The sequence below is a fragment of the Crassostrea angulata genome, chromosome 7 (assembly GCF_025612915.1).
Source record: "Crassostrea angulata isolate pt1a10 chromosome 7, ASM2561291v2, whole genome shotgun sequence".
NCBI classification, from domain to species: Eukaryota; Metazoa; Mollusca; class Bivalvia; order Ostreida; family Ostreidae; genus Magallana; species Magallana angulata.
The window spans coordinates 32,688,304-32,709,360 of NC_069117.1; the positions used below are offsets into that span (position 1 = coordinate 32,688,304).

Sequence of the window (21,057 nt, forward strand, 5' to 3'; positions counted from 1 at the left end):
ATATTTTAGTACCAATCGGACGTCAACTTCCTGTTTAATGAGTACTTTGTTTATTTTTTGCAAAAATTCTCAAACAAATTTCCGTCAAAGATTTCTCAGCAACTTTTTATCGCAGATGCTTGAAATTTTAACACACTATTTATTTTGGCATGCCATATTGTGGGATATATTTTTGTATCAATCGGACGTCAACCTCCTGTTAAATAATGACTTTGTTTATTTTTAGCTAAAATTTTCAAACAAATTTTCGTCAGATTTCTCAGCAGCTATTTATCGCAGATGCTTGAAAGTTTTACACAGTGTTTGTTAAGGCATGCCATATCGTGGGATATATTTTTGTACCAATCTGACGTCAACTTCTTGTTAAATGAGTACTTTGTTTATTTTGCATATTCACATCAGAGCTGGGGTATCACTAGTGAGCATTGGCTCACAATATTTTTTTTTTTGGTTTTTTTTTTACGAATTTTGAAACTCATAGTTGGGGTGTGAATTATGCACAACTGAGTATTATATTCAGCAAATTACAGTTTATCACATTTAGAGTTAATAAAGCCCCCAGTCAAATACCAAGTCCTCACCAAGGACATCACAGGTCAGTGTTAATATAGGTGGTCCTCACAGATCTAAGTTACAATAGAATTGTCATGATTGTAGGTGGTATAATTTTCATGGCTATCAGGATGACACTTAATCAAGAATGTGCATCCTTTTTTACATCCTTTTTGTGAAAGCTTGATCTATTTTCAAATTCATAAAAATATGTATTTGCTAAGCACTATTTCTTGCTCAATAATGTTTATTATATTGAAAAGAGAAAGATGACAAGAAGAATATAAAAGACAATTGTTTATTTATAAATAAGTACAGGTATTCAAGTTGAATTACATTTAATTCATCTGGCCATCATTTAAACAGTTGATCATGACCACAGAAAATGTGCTATATGAAATGTCACTGTATAGATGTTGACCATCAATCAGCATTATCCACACTCTGTCCCCGACCTGTAGCTGTTGTACAATGAGATTGGAGGCAGATTGAAATATATTAACATTGGCATCATTATCTGCCATCATCCCTGCCTTCTCACTGCCATTGATAACTATTCTTGACCAGAAAGACTTGCTGCGAGTTGCAACACTTGTACTGTAAATGATATAGAGACCAGCTCTAGGGGTGGTGAAGATTCCAGTGGAAAAATCATATCCTCCTCCCACCTGGTATAATAAGAAATTGAATTTAACAGGTTGGCCAACAGCAAGTGTATGTGAGTCGTGGACAGTGATTCCTGCTGTAAAAGCTACATGGGGTCCTGTGAAAGAAAAAATGCAGCAGTAGCATGTTGATGTAGAGCTTTCAAATGACTCTACAGAAAACGGTTGAGTTTAAATATGTACTAAAGTGGACGATTGACTTGAAACAAGCAATCCAACTGAATAAATTGTTTTAAAAACTGTATGTAATGTTAAAAGATGCACATTAAATGGTAAGAGTGAAGTAGAGGGGTTTTGGGCTGCAAAGTTGAAGTGGTCAAGAAACATGAATATCCATGTCAAGAAACCAAAGTTGGGACAGAATATCCAGATGTGGATTATTAAGAACTGTCGTGATTCAAGGAAGGTGTCAGTCCAAATATCAAGCTGATGATACATGTAATATATAATTATTCAATAACCATTTTGTAAACAGAGTTGAATTCTACTCGGGTGACCACAGGGGCCCTTGGGCCTATTTATTGTAGACAGTTGGTTATTTACAGGAACATTGGGTTGTGATTGCAAAATTTCTAGCTAAATTCATGCCTAAAAATTCATTAACATAAATCATAAATTATACATACCTTGACTTGTTGCAGTGTGTGAAAGAGAAGCATTGAACTTTGCTGTAGTGGTGTCTAAGATGTCTGTAAGCCGTTGAATATCTGCCATTGTTTGGTTTTGTTGGTCATCAAGTCTGGAGTTTAGAACACTGGTTAGGTTTTGCATGTCCAGAAGTGACAATGATAAATACCGCATCTGAAGTTGTTGTGTCTGGAGACTTGCTGACACATTATTTGTAATCTCTCGATCTTGGAGTTTTATTTTCCGAACAATCTCATTGGTTATGTGGCTTTCAATCCTCAATTCTTGGAAACCTGTTTGAGAGGTGACATTCAAATCATTTAGATCATCTCTCAAGATTTGGTTTTCACTTTGTACATGATGGAGAGAGTCTTCCAGAAGGACTATTTTCTGCTGTGAAGTTTGGTTGAAGGTTTTCAGCTTTTGGACATCTTCTTTTAGTGATTGTACCTGTAGTTCTAAAGCAGAATGCTGTTGTTCAGAAAGTTTTTGCTTTAGCTCATAGATTTGCTGCTGTTGCTGAAGTAATCTGTTCTCCTGTTGTAAAGCTGCTAAGTCCTTCAATGCAGAATCCAAAACAGTTTGCATTTTTTGAAGCTGTTGTTGAACTGCTGGATCCATTTGTCCATTGGATATGGATGTGGATGTCGCGTTGGATTGTGGTCCATTGAAGAGCAGAGCATTTCCTTGGAAAACTGTGCAAAGAAAAACAAGACTTGTTATAAGGCTGCTCATACTTGAATAATTATTGTAACACTGATACGATCCAACATGTAACTTTTTTAGCTCACCTGAGCTGAAAGCTCAAGTGAGCTATTCTGATCACATTTTGTCCGTCGTCCGTCCGTCCGTCCGTCTGTCCGTCCGTCTGTCTGTCCGTCTGTAAACTTTTTACATTTTGAACTTCTTCTCTAAAACCGCTTATCCAATTTCAACCAAATTTGGCACAAAGCATCCTTATGGGAGGGCGAATATAAATTGCAGAAATAAAAGTCCGATCTGTATTCAAAGCGGAGAAAACCTTAAAACTGTAGAAAAAGGGGGGTGCATTTTTTTAAAATCTTCTTCTCAAGAACTACTGATTCCAATTCAACGTAGTTTAGCATAAATAATCCTTATGGGAAGGAAAATATAAATTGCAAAAATTAAGGTCTAATTCTGTTTCAAATCTGAGTTATTACGAAAATAATAATAAAGGAAAGGCGTGTTTCAATCAGTTTAATAGCCTCGGATTCGGCATCCGGTAAAATGGGTAGACAAGACTTGGCCTGGGCAAAACAAAAGATAAGCAGTTATTAATCTGCCAATCTCATTGAAATTTCAGGATATTTGATGGACATGTATATTTGTATTTGCTGTAAATATTGCTGCAAAATAATGTGTATTTGGAATTGACGATTGCCGATCTGCCCCGGCTTTTATATTGCCACGGCCCGGTTTTGCTTACCCATTTTACCAAGACTCGTATTCCATACTTCTAAAACGAGGTTCTTTGTTTAAAGCAGCCATGACATTATACGAAAAAGGGTCGATCTGACTATGATGAATTTGCTTGTTGAGCAACAGTTCGCGTATGAAGGGAAATTTTTGAAACATGAAAAATATATTGGTGCCGATTTTGTGAAGTAAATTGAGGCTAAATATTTCAATGCGTTGACAGTTTTCACACATGACGTTGATGTTAGCTTGTTCTGATTTTCATTTCGTTTTCATTATTTATGCTTTGTAACCTGGAAACTGTCGTCTGTATTTCGTGATTTTTACGTATCAAATCAAACAGAGACTTCGGTAAATCAAACAGTTACGTTAACTGTTTACCTGCGCAAATTAAGCAAAATCTGATGTAGGAGTACTGAAATACAATTCATTCTATCGGTAATTCGGCATTATTTTTTGCGTAATGGTAGATTAATGCAATAGGTTTTTGTTGAGATGCTCGGCATTTTCTCTAGTTTATTCAGTTTAAATAGAGTTTGATATCGCTTACGGAAATATGTAGGTATATACATGTATATATATGATTCATTTCGAAAAAATAAATTGTGTTCTTTATTTGTTATACATGTAGTGCATGTTTCTTGTGTTAAATTGTTAACAATTTCTATTTACTAACCATTTTTGAGTGTTTGCTTCGAATTATAAGCAAGATACAGAGATTTGCTAACAATTCTATGTTTGTACACAGATCATAAAAGCTAAAGATTAAATCAAAGTACTGATAGTACTGAAAAGCGCTAACCCAGCTTCTGTATGTATATAACAGATATATGTATATAGCATTTCAGCTTCTGTATACGCACAATAGCCCGTGCAGTTATGTGCATAAACCCCTGAAACTGGTTCCCTAACCAGTTTAAATGATGTATACTTTTGCTTAGAGGGGGCGGTTATTCGATGCACCGGAAGTTGAAGTCTAACGACAATAAAGGGCTGAGCTATGCTTAGCGCTTTAAAAAGTAAAAAAATTGTCAATATTTATTACGAAAATTTTCAAAATCTGTTCTTCCAGAAACCAACTTATTGAATTGTAAACTTAACCTTTTTAGCTCACCTGAGAATGGGGCCACAATGGGGCGTCGAAGTTTAACAAATGAATATATAGAGTAAATCTTTAGAAATCCTCTTCTCAGAAACTAATCAGCCAGGAAAGCTGAAACTTGTGTGGAAGCATCCTCAGGTAGTGTGGATTCAAAGATGTGAAAATCATGACCCCTGGGGATAGGGTGGGGCCACAATGGAGGGTCGAAGTTTAACATATGAATATAAAAAGTAAATCTTTAAAAATCTTCTTCTCAGAAACTAATTGGCCAGGAAAGCTGACACTTGTGTGGATGCATCCTTATGTAGTGAAGATTCAAATTTGTGAAAATCATGACCCCTGGGGGTAGGTTTGGGCCACAATGGGAGATCGACGTTTTACATAGGAATATACACAGTTAATCTTTAAAAATCTTCTTCTCAGAAACTAATCAGCCAGGAAAGCTGACACATGTGTGGATGCATCCTCAGGTAGTGTAAATTCAAAGTTGTAAAAATCATGACCCCCAGGGGTAGGTTTGGGCCACAATGGGGGATCAAAGTTTAACATAGGAATATATACAGTAAATCTTTAAAAATCTTCTTCTCAGTAACTAATTCGAAGGCAAAGCTGGAACTTGTGTGGAAGCATCCTCAGGTAGTGAAGATTCAAAGTTGTGAAAATCATGACCCCTGGGGGTAGGTTGGGGCCACAATGGGGGATTGAAGTTAAACATATGATTATATACAGTAAATCTTTAAAAATCTTCTTCTCAGAAACTAATTAGCCAGGAAAGCTAAAACTTGTGTGGAAGCATCGTCAGTTAGTGTAGATTCAAATTTGTGAAAAGCATGACCCCTGGGGGTAGGTTTGGGCCACAATGGGAGGTCGATGTTTTACATAGGAATAAACAGTCATCTTTAAAAATCTTCTTCTCAGAAACTAATCAGCCAGGAAAGCTGGAACTTGTGTGAAAGCATCCTCAGGTAGTGTAGATTCAAAGTTGTGAAAATAATGATCCCTAGGGGTAGGGTGGGGCCACAATGGGGGGGGGTCAAAGTTTAACAAAGGAATTTATAGGGTAAATCTTTAAAAATCTTCTCAGAAACTAATCATCCAGATGATTCTTTATAATTGTTAAGACTTTGGCCCCAGGACAATTCTTTGGCCTCACGAGAAGATTGAGAGTTTACTGTACGTTTATATCCCATATATAAACTATTGTTACGGATCTTTTTGAGAACTGCAATACTCAACACATGATATGACTATAAAATCATCCTGTTAGAAAAGGGACTAATGATTATAAACATAAGAATATCCAGGGGAAAATGGATTTTATTTATACAGGATTTACAATTATTGTATATTGTCCAGATAGTTTGTATTATGACTCCATTGAGCTGATTTTATCATACCTATTGTTCCTCAGGTGAGCGATGTGGCCCATGGGCCTCTTGTTTTATCTCTTTCATTTAGAGTTGACAAGGTTCAGTTGACTCTGGCCTCAATTTATCTGTTTCAATTTATCTTATCATGACCAACCTATACTTATCATTTTTACCAGGGACATATTACTATGAAGTTATGAACCCATTTCTAATCAGTAAAATAACCTCATGATAATTTCTGTATTTAAACTTAAAGCGATTTTTGTCCCCCGCCGCAACGCGGTGCGGGGACATAGAAATGCCGGGCGTCCGTCCGTGTGTCCGTGGGTCCGTGTGTCCGTGGGTCCGTGGGTCCGTGTGTCCGTGGGTCCGTGCATCCGTGGGTCCGTGCATCCGTGTGTCCGTGCGTCCGTCCGTCACACTTTTTTGTAAGCGCTCTCATGCCAACAAATTTTGCCGGATTTTCATTAAATTTATACCAAATGTTTATATCACTATTATCTTGGTCAAGTTCGAAAATCAGCATTGGTCGATCCTTTTTGTTGGAGTTATGGGACTTTGACCACAATAATGACTCCGTTTTATCCAAAAATTGACCTTGTAAGCGCTCTCATGCCTACAAATTTTGAAGGATTTTCATTAAATTTATACCAAATGTTTATACCACTAATACCTTGGTCGAGTTCGAAAATCAGCATTGGTCGATACTTTTTGTTGGAGTTATGGGACTATGACCACAATAATGACTCCGTTTTATCAAAAAATTGACCTTGTAAACGCTCTCATGCCTACAAATTTTGACGGATTTTCATTAAATTTATACCAAATGTTTATACCACTAATACCTTGGTCAAGTTCGAAAATCAGCATTGGTCGATACTTTTTGTTGGAGTTATGGGACTTTGACCACAATAATGACTTCGTTTTATCCAAAAATTGACCTTGTAAGCGCTCTCATGCCTACAAACTTTGACGGATTTTCATCAAATATATACCAAATATTTATACCACTAATACCTTGGTCAAGTTCGAAAATCAGCATTGGTCGATACTTTTTGTTGGAGTTATGGGACTTTGACCACAATCATGACCCCGTTTTATCCAAAAATTGACCTTGTAAGCGCTCTCATGCCTACAAATTTTGACGGATTTTCATCAAATTTATACCAAATGTTTATACCACTATTACCTTGGTCAAGTTTGAAAATCAGCATTGGTCGATACTTTTTGTTGGAGTTATGGGACTTTGACCACAATAATGACTCCGTTTTATCCAAAAATTGACCTTGTAAGCGCTTTCATGCCTACAAATTTTGACGGATTTTCATTAAATTTATACCAAATGTTTATACCACTAATACCATTGGTCAAGTTCGAAAATCAGCCTCGGTCGATAGACTCGATACTAGTTTGCCTGACTGGCGGGGGACCCAGGAATTCTATTCTTGTTATTATGATTTTATACCTTTTCGTGCAAGTTACTGATAGCTTGAAAGCTCAAGTAAGTCAATGGTGAAGAAATTACATCCCAAAGTAAATGACAAACAAAAGTTTCAAGCACAATGATCACACTTGAACAGGTTGAAAATGATAGAATGCAATGCTTTTGAAAAATTCTTCAAAATGACATGAAGCATGAATTAAAAAGCCATTGATTAATTAATATAAATTCTGTGTACTGAAAATCATCTTGATAAAATTCAAGAATGTACTCTAAGTTTGTTAGAATTAGGTACAATAGTAGTTTATGGTCTTTCAAACCATTACAACTTCTAATGATCCAACAATGTATCATCAATTTTATTCAAATTAATGTTTAAAATGACTGTCATTCACTATACATGTACGTTAGACTCCCAGCCAAAAGTGAGAAAGTACAGATGAAATTCAATCTAATACCTTCACGTAAATAGAATTCTATTTGGACTGTTTGAGATATCTTAGATGGAAAACTTTTTAGAGGTTCAACCACAAACTTTACATGTACCTTTTTAACGGTATTTTAGAATTGTACAAAAGTTGTTGTATTTTAAATCCACGATTCTTATTCAGATTATTAACCATTAGAAGATATTACATGTAATATAGGTTATACATCATTGTATAGCCATGACTTCAATAAAGCAGATGGTAACTATACTTTATTTTACCTGAATCCAGGTGTTCTGTTACCGGAGATGGTTACCTCCATGGTACTGCTACAGCTGAAGGCGCCTGGAGTGATCCACGCCTCACGGTCTGTCCCGGTGCTGGAAGAGATTCTGGACATACTGGACACCTACAACAAGCTGGCCCCGGGGCTGGACAGGGATGACAAGGAGGATCTCGCCTGGCCAGGGGTCTGGAGTAAGTCGGAGGGGTCATGTTAAGTGGGAGGGGTCATGTAAAGTGGGAGGAGTTGTGTACAGTCAATGCTGGAGTTTTCTCTTTCAGTGGAATGTTATTTGATTGAGAAATGAAAAATGTGAAATTTTGTCATTTACATCTATATTTTTAATTTTTTTATTTTTATATATTTTTTTCATAACATACAAAAAAAATTTGGTTTTTACAAAAAAACAAAACAAAATATTTTCATCAATATGAATTTTTGTTGTGAGCTGTATATATGACCATTTTATTTAAACAATTGGGTTATATTTTTCAACAATCGGGTTATATTTTTCATGGTTCAAGTCATTTTTCTTTTCTTTTTTTTATAAATGTACCCATTTTACAAGTAAGTAAAAATTTCAACAACGAACACTTTAGATAATTATACATGTATTGTCTGTCTGCTTATAGGTTACACCTTGGAAAAGTACACACACAAACCTAGTGAAGACATTAACATTATCCGTCAGGCGGATTTAGAGAATCACAACAAGGATGGAGGATTATGGGTAGTGATTCATGGAAAGGTGTATGATGTTCAAGAATTCAAAGCTCAGGCGCCGTGTGGGAGTGAGAAACTTCTTCAGTATGCAGGTAAATCTCTATCGAGTAATTGTTGCTGTACATCTACATGTATATGTTATTGTTCATATCTGTTGAAAAGAGACAAGTTGATGTGATACAAGTTTAGGTTTTGTTTTGTAAATGTATTGTATTTAACCAAATGAGTTTGGTAATTTTTTCAGCTAAAGATGCAACCAAGGCCTTCGAGTTGCAGCATCATTCAGATGAAGCCAGGGAACTGATGAAATCCTTCTATGTAGGACAGTATTTAGATGTAAGGACTTTACAGACATTTTCTACTACCAGTCAGATTTGTTTGTTGGTTTAATCCATCTATACATTAAAGATGTTATAGATTTATAGATGACTTTCTTAGCTGGAATTAATGGCCTATAATCTTACAGCCTCAGAAAGACATTGTCCAGACCATGGAAGATTTTTATATACAATGACCTTTAACCTTTCAGCCTCAGAAAGACATAGTTCAGACCTCGGACACCAGCACTGCCTCCTCCCCCCTAATGGACACACAGCGGACCTTGGGGGTACTGCTTGGTCTCCAGGCAGCGTACCAGGCCCGGGGGACCCGCCGTTCAGCTGAGGAGGAGGAATACCATGAGTGGCTCAAGTCTGAGTTCTTTGCTGGGGGACTGCAAGTACTACAACCTAAAAATCAATTTGAGGAGGAAAAGGGAGAGAGCCGTGGATCAGCTTCAGGGGGGACAACTCCTGGTAATTAAAATAGCTGTGAATGCTGCTCTGACTTAGAATAGACTCTGAAACATATAATCGTTATTGCCAACAGATATGCATGTTGTACTCAGGAAAAGTAAATGTGGTTTTAACTAAAAAATGGTCAAAACTTTTACATGTGCTATTTTATCAGTTTTAAAAATGAATACCCATAATGGTACACCTCATTTTTCTTTGATTGAATAATCATGTATTTTGGGGTTGGGGATCCTGCAAGTTGCATTGATTGTTCATAGACTTGATCTTAATTTATTTTCAGGAGCCACACCCACTTCTGAGGTCAAACATATGCCAGGCCTATCAGAGAAGGAGAAGCTGTTTGACAGACAAGCGTCACAAGCTGACACGTCCCGCCCCTTCCTGGCTTCCCTGGCTGAGGGCCGGGTCCAGGACCCCTGTGTGAAAACATTCCTGACAGTCATGGACAAATATCTCAAGCATCACCATCTTTTCTCCCTGGACGTTCCATCTGATCACCCCCTTGAGGAAGTCAGCAGGTGACCAAGTTATTTATTTTAGTTGAAATGGAAAATGATCACAAATTTGAAATGTGCAGTATGGTTTATGCTGATATCATTAATCAGATAATGCATGTATATAAGGAATAAGGAATCATTCTTTGAGTATTATGAGGTGATAACTTTGGTCGGGGCGTGATCAAATCCAATAAAGCCCGAAGGGCTTTATGATAGATTTGATCACGCCCCGACCGAAATTATCACCTCATGATATTCAAACAATGATTCCTTATTACTTATATTTATATAATTTTTAGACATCGTACGATTAAATACTTAAATAAAAATAAACAAACCCCGCTGGCGCCTCATTTTCGCGTCATTTGTATTATGGGTTATATAGTACAAAATCGATACGTAGTGTTATCACAGGCAAAGACACTGGAAAATGTAAATATATATAATTATGTACTGCTGTTTAGCAATAGTGCAGTGGTTAAACTTAGTTCAGTGCTATACATCTCAAACTGAGCATATTTATATAACACATTTTATATTCTAAGTTTTAAAAAGTTTGAAATTGATACTAACTTTCTTTTTTCTTTCTTTTGTTGTAGAATACTCTTAGCAGTGCTTCTAAAGCACCATGACTTGGGTCATGCAGCATTAGCCATAGTTGAGCAAGGAGATCACTCCAAGCATTCAGTTCCAAAGTCAATATCAGAACTGTTCAAAGTAGTCAGCAAAACGAAGCGTAGCCTAATTCAGGTATCTCTTCTACATGTTTTAAATGAATAAATTGATTGTACTCTTTCTTTACAAAAACTTGATTCTTTAAATGTTTCTAGTATTAAATGAATCTACAATGCCATTGTTAAAAAAGATTTGTTGTTTGGAAATTATTACCACTGTCTTGAAAGGTCTTTTTACTTAGAAATAAATTAAATCAACAGGTTCATCAAGAGCATAGTCGGTCCTACAAGGAAGTGTGCGCCCCTGTGATTGAGAGATGCAGGTTTCTGTTCAATGAACTGCGACCAGCTGTTGGTAACGAGGTCAATGCCATGAGTCGCTCCTGTTTGTTAAAGAGCACTCCACGATGGAAGACGGTGTCCATTAAAATGATGGAGGACAAGAGGAGATCCAAACGATGCAAAGGTATTTATTCTTTTTGGGGGTCACACATTAAGATTGTCTTCATAGTAAGAGAAAGAACTCTCACTAGGAAATACATATTTTTTCCTATTTGCTAAATTTTGTACTACAGCATAAACATATGCTTAAACTAAATGCATTAAAAATTCAATTAAGATATTTTGTGTGAAAAATATTAAAATGCAAAATGTTATACTGGGATAAGTCAACAGAATAGAGTTGTACCTTAAAGAGGAAAAAATTATTTTGGATTATTATGCACAAAAAATGCATTGTAGAGGCAATTGTCTGTTAATGAAATGGTTTGTTATTTAGATGTGGAGTTGATCACAGTGGCGGAGGAACAAGTGGTTGTTAAAGTGGAGAATGAGATGGAGGGAGAGCAAGGAGCAGGTGGTGGAGAGAGGATCGAAAGTGTGGATAAGGCTCCTGCTGAAGTGGATGGGGTGGAGAAAGCCAACCCAGATGTGGAGGATGAAGATGAGGTTAAGGTCTTCCCGAAAGGAGAGGCACCCAAAAAGATTGATCATCCAGCAGGTGGAGCTGTGGGCTCAGATCACAAGGTCAAGGGTCACAGAAAAAGGGTGTGTCTAAACAAACAAATTTCAACCTTATGACTGGGGGTAAAATTAGGAAGGGGTGAGATTGGGTGATTATTCTTTAAGTATAGTGGTGTATCAAGTAGAGTAGATATATGTGTAACTTGTGAGTGAACTTTTTAAATAAGTGTTCTGCAATCTAACTAACGTGGACTTTCTTTGTCTCCGAAGACGGACTCTTGGAAAGACATAGCCAGCACGGTCACGAGTGTCCAGAAATTTAACTGGTTGAGACAGAGGATGACAGGACACATCCCAGACATGCCGCTCCTGAACAAGATCATTGAATTTGTGTTGTATGAACATCCAATCGACATAGAGAAACTCAGACGGTCATTGCATCACCAGGTAACTGCAAACATGGATTTAAAAAAATTCATTGGCCCATGATTGTTTTTGTAAGACTATTTTTTTACCTAAATTGATTCAGAAATGGTTATTTAAATGCATTAAATAAAGTTAATCTGTTTGCAGTCAGTGATATTAACTTTCAGTAGTCATTGTTTGTTCATTTCTTTTTACTATGAATGCAGACTTAAGTATCGTTCTAGATCACATCTAGTAATATATACTGTATGAGGGGAAATATTCGCCCCCGTTTTATTTTCGCCCCTTTCGCTCTCGTTGTCAGTGGGCGAATTTAAGACTGAGCGAACTCAAATTTCTCATTTTATCTCTCCTTAATTCAACTGTGTCTGGGCAAATTCTAGACAGGGTGAAACCCCTTTGCAAGTGTAAAAGGGTGAAAATAACACAGGGCGAAAATAACACTGTATACAGTAAATTATTGAATTCTTCTGACAATTCATTGTTTTGCGGCTACAGGTGGAGAGAGCTCAGCTTCGTCTGAGTGGAATCCAGACTATGCTTTCCCTGGTGCACCGGGACTATCTCCTGCCGTCCTGTAGATACGCCATTCTGTGTGGCTGGCAGGGACTGCTCACCATCGGGCAACGAGTCTGGTAAGGACACTAAACAACATTCTATAAGATCAGGAGACCATAGCCTAGTGTAGTTTTCTTCAAATCTTAGTAAATTAGATCACTTGTAGAATTAATAATTGTTTTGCAGTAATGTGTTTCTTTTCTTTTTCCTCTTCCCTTTTTTGGCCTGCTTTGCTCATATGATATTTTGTGTATATGCTGTTTTGAATCAAGAATAAGGATTTTCTTGTGTTTATGTAGATAAGATATTCAGATTATTTTTTCTCTTTAATAATAAATAGTAAAACGAGTTAAATTTTGTCTCAGTAGGATTCATGGGAAAAAAGTGGACTTCATTTTGAAATAGATTTTACAATTGTGTACTGTAGATTCCTTATTAAATGCAAGGAATTAATATCTTCATTAAATCGCTAGGAGCAACCCTCGTGGATTTTAAGATCTTGCTTTTATTTTCCAGACAGTTTTGAGCTACATAAAATTATACCCCCAAAAAATTGGTTCACGTGATTTTATATTCTTGCAGTTTGATGCAAAACAGCAGAATCGTGTAATGAAGTACTCATGTAAAATAAGGAATATACAGTAATAATCAAGGAGTAATTTGTTGTATTTTTTACTCTCATGTATTTACCCCCCTTTTTTAGGAGTGGTAGACAGCAGCTATAGTGACCTGTCTATGTGTCCGATCGGTACACTCAATTCATTACTTGTATCAAACTCTGAATTTTATCAACTTCACACAGTAAAACTCATCTATAACAAATTTACTGTGGAGATTTTTATGTTAACTCTTTTACTCTTACAAAAAAATCAACAAAGTATTAATAGCAAACACATATAAATATTTTTAGTGAGATTTTCATCTGTTGATTTATCTTTTTGAATTTTTTTCTCTTTGAAGAGAAAAAATTGTTAGACTGTATGATTTTTTTCGAATAGTGGTTGCACCAAGAATTTGTCATGGCTGAGTTTAACTGTTGTTTTTATTCCTACTTTGAGTATATCGTAGAATTCTTTTGATACCAACTCTTGACCTACATAATTATTTGTCAGTCATCAGAGGGCTGAGATGTAACATATCTTTTTTTTACTCAGTGCCCCGGTCCCTCACTGCCTGTCCGACGTCCAGCTGATCCCGCCCTGTGACCGGATCCTACTGGAAATGACCTACTCCGACCTCTACAAGTGGGCCATCAAAGAACTGAGGGCAGCCATCATGCAGTCTGACATGAAGTTCAAATCAAGGGGGATAAATCCTGCAATACCCCCTGTTGACAATAGCAAGGTAAGCAAGTTCACTTATATATATTAGCTTAAAGAAATTAGTGTATCTAGGAGGAATTGATCTTGTCATAGTCATTGTCATTGTCATAGAGCTCAGGTATGGAATTGTTAAAGTTTAGAAGCTTAAAGGAATTAGTGTGTCTAGGAGGATTTGATCTTGTCATAGTCATTGTCATAGACTTCAGGTATGGAACAAACTATAGTAGGATTTTCAATTAGGAACTAGAAAATGTAAAAAAAAAAACAAAAACAAAAAAAAAACCCAAAACAAAACCAAAGTTTATGAAATGTTACTGGCCTGAGAAAACATGTTTGTCTTTGAAACCCAATTCCAATGCACACTCTTTTGTACATGAGCCTTTTTATCTGTGTTGTTCAGGAGAGGTTAAGCTTGGGAGCGCTGCCCCAGTCCCGCTTTATCCTGGCCATGCTGGGGATCCTGGTGTCCGAGCACCAATCCAGCAGCCTCAGTCTGCTCATCAACTCAGGAATTCTGGGACTGACCCAGACATTAATGAGACTTGTGGGTAAGTAGGTTGCAGAGTCTAAACAATAGAGATATTTAACTTGCATCCTTTTATGTATTCAGGAATGCAAGCATGTTTTTTTGCTGATTTGTTCAATAGCTATCAATGAAATTCATTGCCAATAATTCAACTTTGAAAATATTGATTTTTGAATTGATATATTTGTTAAATTATGGTTTAGACTTTTAAATAAGTGTTTAAATACCTTTGAAATGAAACAGATTTATAATTGATTGTTAAAAAGCTGTTGTTCCAGACTAAACAATTTCTGTATTCAGGTCCTGATCCAGATCGAGTCCTGCAGGATAATATGGTGTCCATGTGTGCCGTTCTAGAGGAACAGAAGCACAAAAAACAGGCAGCTCCAGTCCCCATATCGGGCCCCGAACTGGCAGCCATGATGAAGATTGGCACACGCGTGATGAGGGGAGTGGACTGGAAATGGGGAGATCAGGTAACCTCATAGTATAGGTCAAAGGTTAGAGTTCAGTTAGAGTGGAGTTAAAATCCTTAATTGTCATGCTGTGGAATGAAGGATACAGAATGGATCTTTAAATGTTTTCCTCAGGACGGCCCTGCTCCAAGTTTAGGACGGGTGATCGGAGAGCTGGGAGATGACGGCTGGATCCGTGTGCACTGGGACACAGGAAGCACCAACAGTTACCGCATGGGCAAGGAGGGGAAGTACGACCTGAAGCTTGCAGAGGCTCCAGAAATGCCGGACAATGAAGAGAACGAAGAAGAGGAAGTAGAATCGGGTGAGGTCTTAGTGAAATATGCGATGCAGAAATGTTCACATAGCCAGGAAAAACCTTATTCAAAAAATGATATCCTTAACAATTGAAAATGCTTATTAAAACATTTTGTGATATAGTATGGTCTATGATTCCCTGTATGGCTGCTCTTTTCAAATTTCCTTCAAAAGGTGTAGATTTGATAAAAAAAAAAAAATTAATCCAAAAAGAAGTTATTTGATGATGTGCTTTGGGAATAAACAAACTAATCCAACTGTATATTTATTTCTTTGCTGTAACAGTCTTTTTGAATGTAGACCCAGTGAAAGTGGAAAGCAGACACCCCACTGCTATCATTAGGCGCTCCACCTTGTACCTGTTGCGCAATCTTTCCCTGTCTTGTGGAATCTATGCGGAACAAGCTCAGAAGGAGGCTGTCAGTGCACTGTGTGGACTCATGCGGAAAATACTGGATGCCGGATGTAATTATGGAATCAGTAAGTAATATTTAGGAAAAATTAAGGGTTCTTTGTATTATTATCATGGTAAAATGGAAAGGACAATCAATGGTAATAATGTATAGTGGATTTCATAAAATTTTTCTCAGGCAAAATTATTGAAAAATTTTGAATTTCAAAATCAACACAAAAGATTTCATTAGTAAGGGTCATCCTTTTTACTTTGAAATAACTGTTCTTGTTAATCTTCATTTACATTTCATGGTAGAATTTTCTGATATAGAATACTGATATTTTTTTGCAGACTCAAACTTTATCCCAACCCAGATCGCCAGTGAGCAGCACTACAGCTGGTGCACCCTGGGATTTGTTCGAGCCATCGCCACCAGTCCAGGCATCTGCGAGTCTCTGAGCTCACAGAAGTGGATCGATCTGCTGCTCAAGATACTGGAGGATGAGAAGCCGTCGCAGCCCACCAAGAACATCATCAAACAGGTTCTTGTTTTTGAAACAGTCAGATGTGTATATTAAGATGATAGAGAACATTTTAAAGACTCAAAATCTATGATATTTAAAATATTGAAAGCCATTTAGTAAATATATTTTATTTTAAAAGATATTTATTAAGTACAGGGTGTATAATAAATTTGATATAAAAAACTAAAATCTTAAAAAGCATTTTAGCTGAATTGAATATTTTTGCATTTCATAAACAGTTATCTTTCTCAATTTTTTCACTACCCTATAAATAATACAGATTATAATTCCAAGGCTAGATTAATCAAATTTTACTTGATTTTAATTGCTGCAGATTCTGATCCTGAGGTTTTTGGAGTCGGTCCTGCCTCACTGGAGTAAGAAAACAGATCAGTCTCGAGTGGTGGCCATTGTGGAAAGACTCTTCAATCTTTTGGGCAAAGTCATCATGGGATGCTCAGCTGATCCAACGCTGTTCTCACCAAGTAAGGGCCTATTGCCATTCTTACAAAAGAAGGTGATGTATGAAAGTGATAATTGTTTAATGTGCTGGAGGTTCTCAAAGCAAAAATAAACAATTTTCTTTGTCATTGATTTTGTTAAATTGTTATTTAGCATTTTTGGCAAAGGCTAAATTAGTTATTAATCCATACAATATACATGTACTCTATAATCTAGTCTATAGAATTGGAATGTTTATCATTTGGAAAAGAAGAATTTTGTTGTTTTTGAACAAACTTGTGGGGTTTTTTTTAACCCATGTTGATGCTACTATGTTTACATCTGGTTTATTTTGTTGTTGTCATTGTTGACTGATGGGCATGAGTGTTGTTGTTGTGTCAGATGACGCTCTGAGGAAGGGACCCAAGCCATGCGTGTCCGTGTCGCTGACTGCGTCATACACCAGCACGGTCGCAGAGGAGATCGTGTGTCTGCTGCGGACTCTTCACGCCAGCGACTGCTGGAACTCCCACATCAACGCCTACATCACCAGCCAGCTCGTCAACATCGGAGACATGATGGTGGAGAAAGTCTGTCCATCACAGGTAGAGAAAACTTGGAAAAGGCCTCAAACCTTTTGAAATGCAACTGAGCAATGCTTAACATGTACATGTCCAAGTTCGCGACAAGAAATTATTTGATATAAACCGTATATCTGGAGGGTTTGTTTGAGTGTCACAAAATTTACGAAAATTGGGTTCATATGTAATTTTTAACCGGGTTTTCCAACGGAAAAATCCGGTTATTAAAATGGTGAAAATGGCGGGCGGGCGGGCGGATGGCGGCGGGCGGGCGGCTGCCAAAAGGGTACCCTCACTGTACAGATAACTCCTCCTACAGTTTTCAAGATAGGAAGTTGTTCTTTTGCAGATCAATTGTACATATATCAGAGGTGTGCATATTGCTAGGATTTTGATTTCCGATAATTTATCGAAAAAATACCAGCTTTTGAACTTAGTCATTTTTTGGCAAAATATTGCATATAGGGAACCCTCATTGTACGGATAACTCCTCCTACAGTTCTTAAGATAGGAAGTTGTTCATTTGCAGATCAATTGTACATATATCAGAGGTATGCATATTGCTAGGATTTTGATTTCCGATAATTTATGAAAAAAATACCAGCTTTTGAACTTAGTCATTTTTTGGCAAAATATTGCATATAGGGTACCCTCATTGTACGGATAACTCCTCCTACAGTTCTCAAGATAAGAAGTTGTTCTTTTGCAGATCAATTGTACATATATCAGAGGTGTGCATATTGCTAGGATTTTGATTTCCGATAATTTATAAAAAAAAATACTAGCTTTTGAGCTTAGTCATTTTTTGGCAAAATATTGCATATACATGTAGGGTACTCCATTTCACTGGATAAGGGTTGACATGGATTATGGATACAGTTTACATAAAAGAAAACCCGGTTTGCTGTCACATTGACAGCTTTTCACTTGTTTTTATTTGCCCCAGTCGTATTTCATATTTTGTGATTTAAAAAGTTTCTAATAGTAAACAATATTGGATACAATTTCTGCATATTGTAATTACATGTATTGGGATGTGAAAGTGGTCGTGGAGAAAGCAAAAAACTAATCATCACAAAAATAACCAGATATCAGTAGCAATGTAATGCTCCTGTGCATGTCCATGTACACAATCTCCATTTCTTAACTTCCAGGAACTGTTGTCTGAGGATACGGTCCTCATTGACCGTCTGCCCATTGTTCTGGCATGCTTGGCCGTGATTGGTGGAGTGGACAACAGGGCGCGGTTAGGGGGCAGGGTGGAACATGAGGAGATGGGCTATGGCACCATAGCCAGGATCACCTCCAAGGGCAAGATCCATGTTCAGTTTGAGGACGGGAGCCTAATGGGCTGTAGACTGACCGAGCTTACAGTGGTAAGGAGAGACTTAAGTCACTTCTGATGACAACAGTGAAATGATTGCATTGAAAGTAACGTTTATTCACTTTGAGACAATTGATACATTTAGAGAATATAAGCCAGCTAGACAGCAATCATTCCATGAGAGGAGGTTACAGACGGAGAGGGCTGGTTAGGGCTTTGTAGGAACTTTTTGTGACAGAGAATGTGTTAACCAACTATGTATATGAACGTAAAATATTTTGATAAAACTAACATACACTTTAATACCCCTCCCTCAATCACCATCTACAAATATTTGAAATTAACAGCTGTGTATCTAAATAAACAGGTACATGTAAATGTATTAATTGTATATTCAATTGTAATTATCGGTATGTTGAAGTCCACTGTTTAAAGTTTGATACATACATAAAGGAAAAATATTTTTGTTTTGAAGGCTAACGATCAGGAGTTCTGTGTGAGTAAACTCGACATGACACCTGATGTGATTAAGATGTGGTCAGCAATCGTGGGTTACACGGCCACAGGGCTCAAGATGGAGAAGGATTTCCCAAAAGACAGGCCCTTGGTCTCCAGCACAGCAAGTCTGGAGTCGGAGCATACCAGTAAGTTCATGGAATATCTTGACTCAAAAGATGTAAAATTAGCATTCATTCATTTAAAAAATACTTTGAAATGATTTAACAATTAATGAATTATGAATTTAATTTTGGTATGAAATACCAGTATGTCTTTAACACAGAAATAATCTGGTTTCACGGTTTTCTTGTTGTGGATGGAATAAAAAATTGATTTTGAATTGACTGTAGAGGACTGTAGAATACTTTCTGATTTTTGTGTGTGCTTATAGCTGCCAGTGGTGTTGATGTGCGAGAACTCAGAAAGCAGCAGCTGAAGCTAGGACTGCTACGGGCCTCTCGGGTCCTCCTGTCCTGCCAGCCACATCTCCGCCAGATCCTGAGTGGAATCTCCCCGGTGGATCAAGGATTGTCAGAGGTGGAGGCTGGGGTGGAGGAGGTCAGTGAGGAGGACCCAGAGAGCGAGTCCTCACCAGCCAACACCATCTTACAGTTGCTGATGAGTATTGCCACACAGCCCTCGCCCATCAAAGCTGTGTTCTCCAGGGAAGAGCTGGAGGTAAGAAATAATGGTGAAGTAAATACAGTACATTGTGGTTTTTCCAATATTCAATCAATACTGAATTCCTTGCATTTCGTTGTTGAGTTAACATCAAAATTAATTTTTCATTGAAGTGCAATATCTATAAACAAATGATGTTGAGAGGATCATTGTCAAGAATTTACATACCCTCTGAACTGTCATTTTCACTATTGATGCTTATGAATTGAAATAAAGCAACAGCTTATAAGAAATGGAAAAAAAGGCTGTATTAATAACATATTAAGTGAAAGTGCACACATAAACAAAAACTTATGTTATAACCACACATACATGTAGTCAAGCTATTTATCACGTAAAGGATCTTACTATGAAGGATATTAAAATGAATATAGGAGACAGTAAAAAGTCTATAAGGACATTTTTAATTATTACCTTAGATATTAAAAGGAAGATTGAGAGAGGATGCAAAAGGAACAAAATCTATTGGTCAGATTAAAACCAGGTCTCGTGCATTGTTTTTAAGATCATGTTGACAATCAAGGTTATGATTTTGGATTACTAGCTTCTCTAGTACTGTTGTTACATGAATGACAAAGATCCTTGCAAAAAAAGGGGGGAGCTTGTTTTGCACCAAGTAAAAACTCTAGACATGTACTTACAGTATAAATTTTAAATATGAAAATCTGCTCCAGGGAGCCGCTCTGTCAGTAGCCCAGTACCTGACGGCCACGAGTCAACTGGAGGTGGACGATTCGGAGTCCTCCGAGTCGGAGAGTGACAACGAGCAGGTGCCCCCTGTCAGGCCTCAGGCTGAGGTGCCAAGTAACATCAACCGGAACAAACCAAAGAAAGTCCGGAGTGCGGAACAGAGGAACCACCACGAGCCCCAAGAGCATGTCGACCCGGTGGTGACCCAACTAATGGAGATGGGCTTCCCCAAGAAAAACGTCAAATTTGCCTTAAAAGCAATCAGTGAGTCTTTCATGTGGTTTGATTAGGTCGTTTAAATAGTCAAGTTTGTTCACTTGCATAGTTGTATTTCATTTTTTCTTCGATAACCATACTTTATAGAATTCTGGGTTTTTTTTCTCGTGTATGATATGCACCTGTGTATCATATGTACTCTTAAAGTTGCGTGTAGAATGCTGAAAAAAAATCCCAGCTGTTCCCATGTATAATAGGTATCCAAACAACAAAGAAATTTTCAATTAAGATTTTTGAAAAGTCATTGATGTGCATGCGTTGATAATATATTCAGTTGCTTAAAAGGAATAACGTTTGTGGATCTAAACCAAAAAAACAACAAATTAATGATTTTATTGACATTTAGTGCACTTCTTTGATTCTTGTTTAATAAACATTTATAAAAAAAATCGTTAGTATGTCACATATTGTCATTGTCAAGCCATGCTAATGATTGATTTATTTTTAACAGTGTCAGTATTAAAACGGTAACTGCATAATGGGACAC

General features: G+C 37.1%; 2 protein-coding genes across 2 annotated transcripts in view; one reads left to right on the plus strand and one right to left on the minus strand.

Moving 5' to 3' along the window:
- LOC128191547 (E3 ubiquitin-protein ligase HERC2-like) overlaps positions 1–21,057 on the plus strand; it is a 99,046-nt gene that overhangs the window by 53,732 nt on the left and 24,257 nt on the right. Inside the window, exons 21-42 of the mRNA XM_052863677.1 lie at positions 7,914–8,099; positions 8,538–8,720; positions 8,873–8,964; positions 9,158–9,422; positions 9,703–9,940; positions 10,519–10,669; positions 10,855–11,059; positions 11,372–11,640; positions 11,827–12,003; positions 12,481–12,617; positions 13,695–13,884; positions 14,263–14,410; positions 14,689–14,864; positions 14,979–15,168; positions 15,447–15,641; positions 15,907–16,097; positions 16,414–16,564; positions 16,923–17,125; positions 18,256–18,477; positions 18,901–19,069; positions 19,315–19,601; positions 20,279–20,558. Coding sequence (XP_052719637.1) covers positions 7,914–8,099; positions 8,538–8,720; positions 8,873–8,964; positions 9,158–9,422; positions 9,703–9,940; positions 10,519–10,669; positions 10,855–11,059; positions 11,372–11,640; positions 11,827–12,003; positions 12,481–12,617; positions 13,695–13,884; positions 14,263–14,410; positions 14,689–14,864; positions 14,979–15,168; positions 15,447–15,641; positions 15,907–16,097; positions 16,414–16,564; positions 16,923–17,125; positions 18,256–18,477; positions 18,901–19,069; positions 19,315–19,601; positions 20,279–20,558 — 4,305 coding nt within the window. The remainder of the gene's footprint in view (positions 1–7,913; positions 8,100–8,537; positions 8,721–8,872; positions 8,965–9,157; positions 9,423–9,702; positions 9,941–10,518; positions 10,670–10,854; positions 11,060–11,371; positions 11,641–11,826; positions 12,004–12,480; positions 12,618–13,694; positions 13,885–14,262; positions 14,411–14,688; positions 14,865–14,978; positions 15,169–15,446; positions 15,642–15,906; positions 16,098–16,413; positions 16,565–16,922; positions 17,126–18,255; positions 18,478–18,900; positions 19,070–19,314; positions 19,602–20,278; positions 20,559–21,057) is intronic.
- LOC128191538 (uncharacterized) lies at positions 796–2,586 on the minus strand. The gene is made up of 2 exons (XM_052863670.1): positions 1,844–2,586; positions 796–1,315 (listed from the first exon to the last, which is right to left on the minus strand). The coding sequence occupies exons 1-2, from the start codon at positions 2,577–2,579 to the stop codon at positions 891–893; spliced, it is 1,161 nt and encodes a 386-aa protein (XP_052719630.1). The 5' UTR covers positions 2,580–2,586; the 3' UTR covers positions 796–890.

Coding starts and splice junctions, on each gene's coding strand:
- LOC128191538 (XM_052863670.1), bottom strand. CDS start 2,579: ATGAGCAGCCTTATAACAAGTCTTGTTTTTCTTTGCACAGTTTTCCAA. Junction 1,316..1,843: donor ACACACTGCAACAAGTCAAG/GTATGTATAATT, acceptor TTTCTTTCACAG/GACCCCATGTAGCTTTTACA.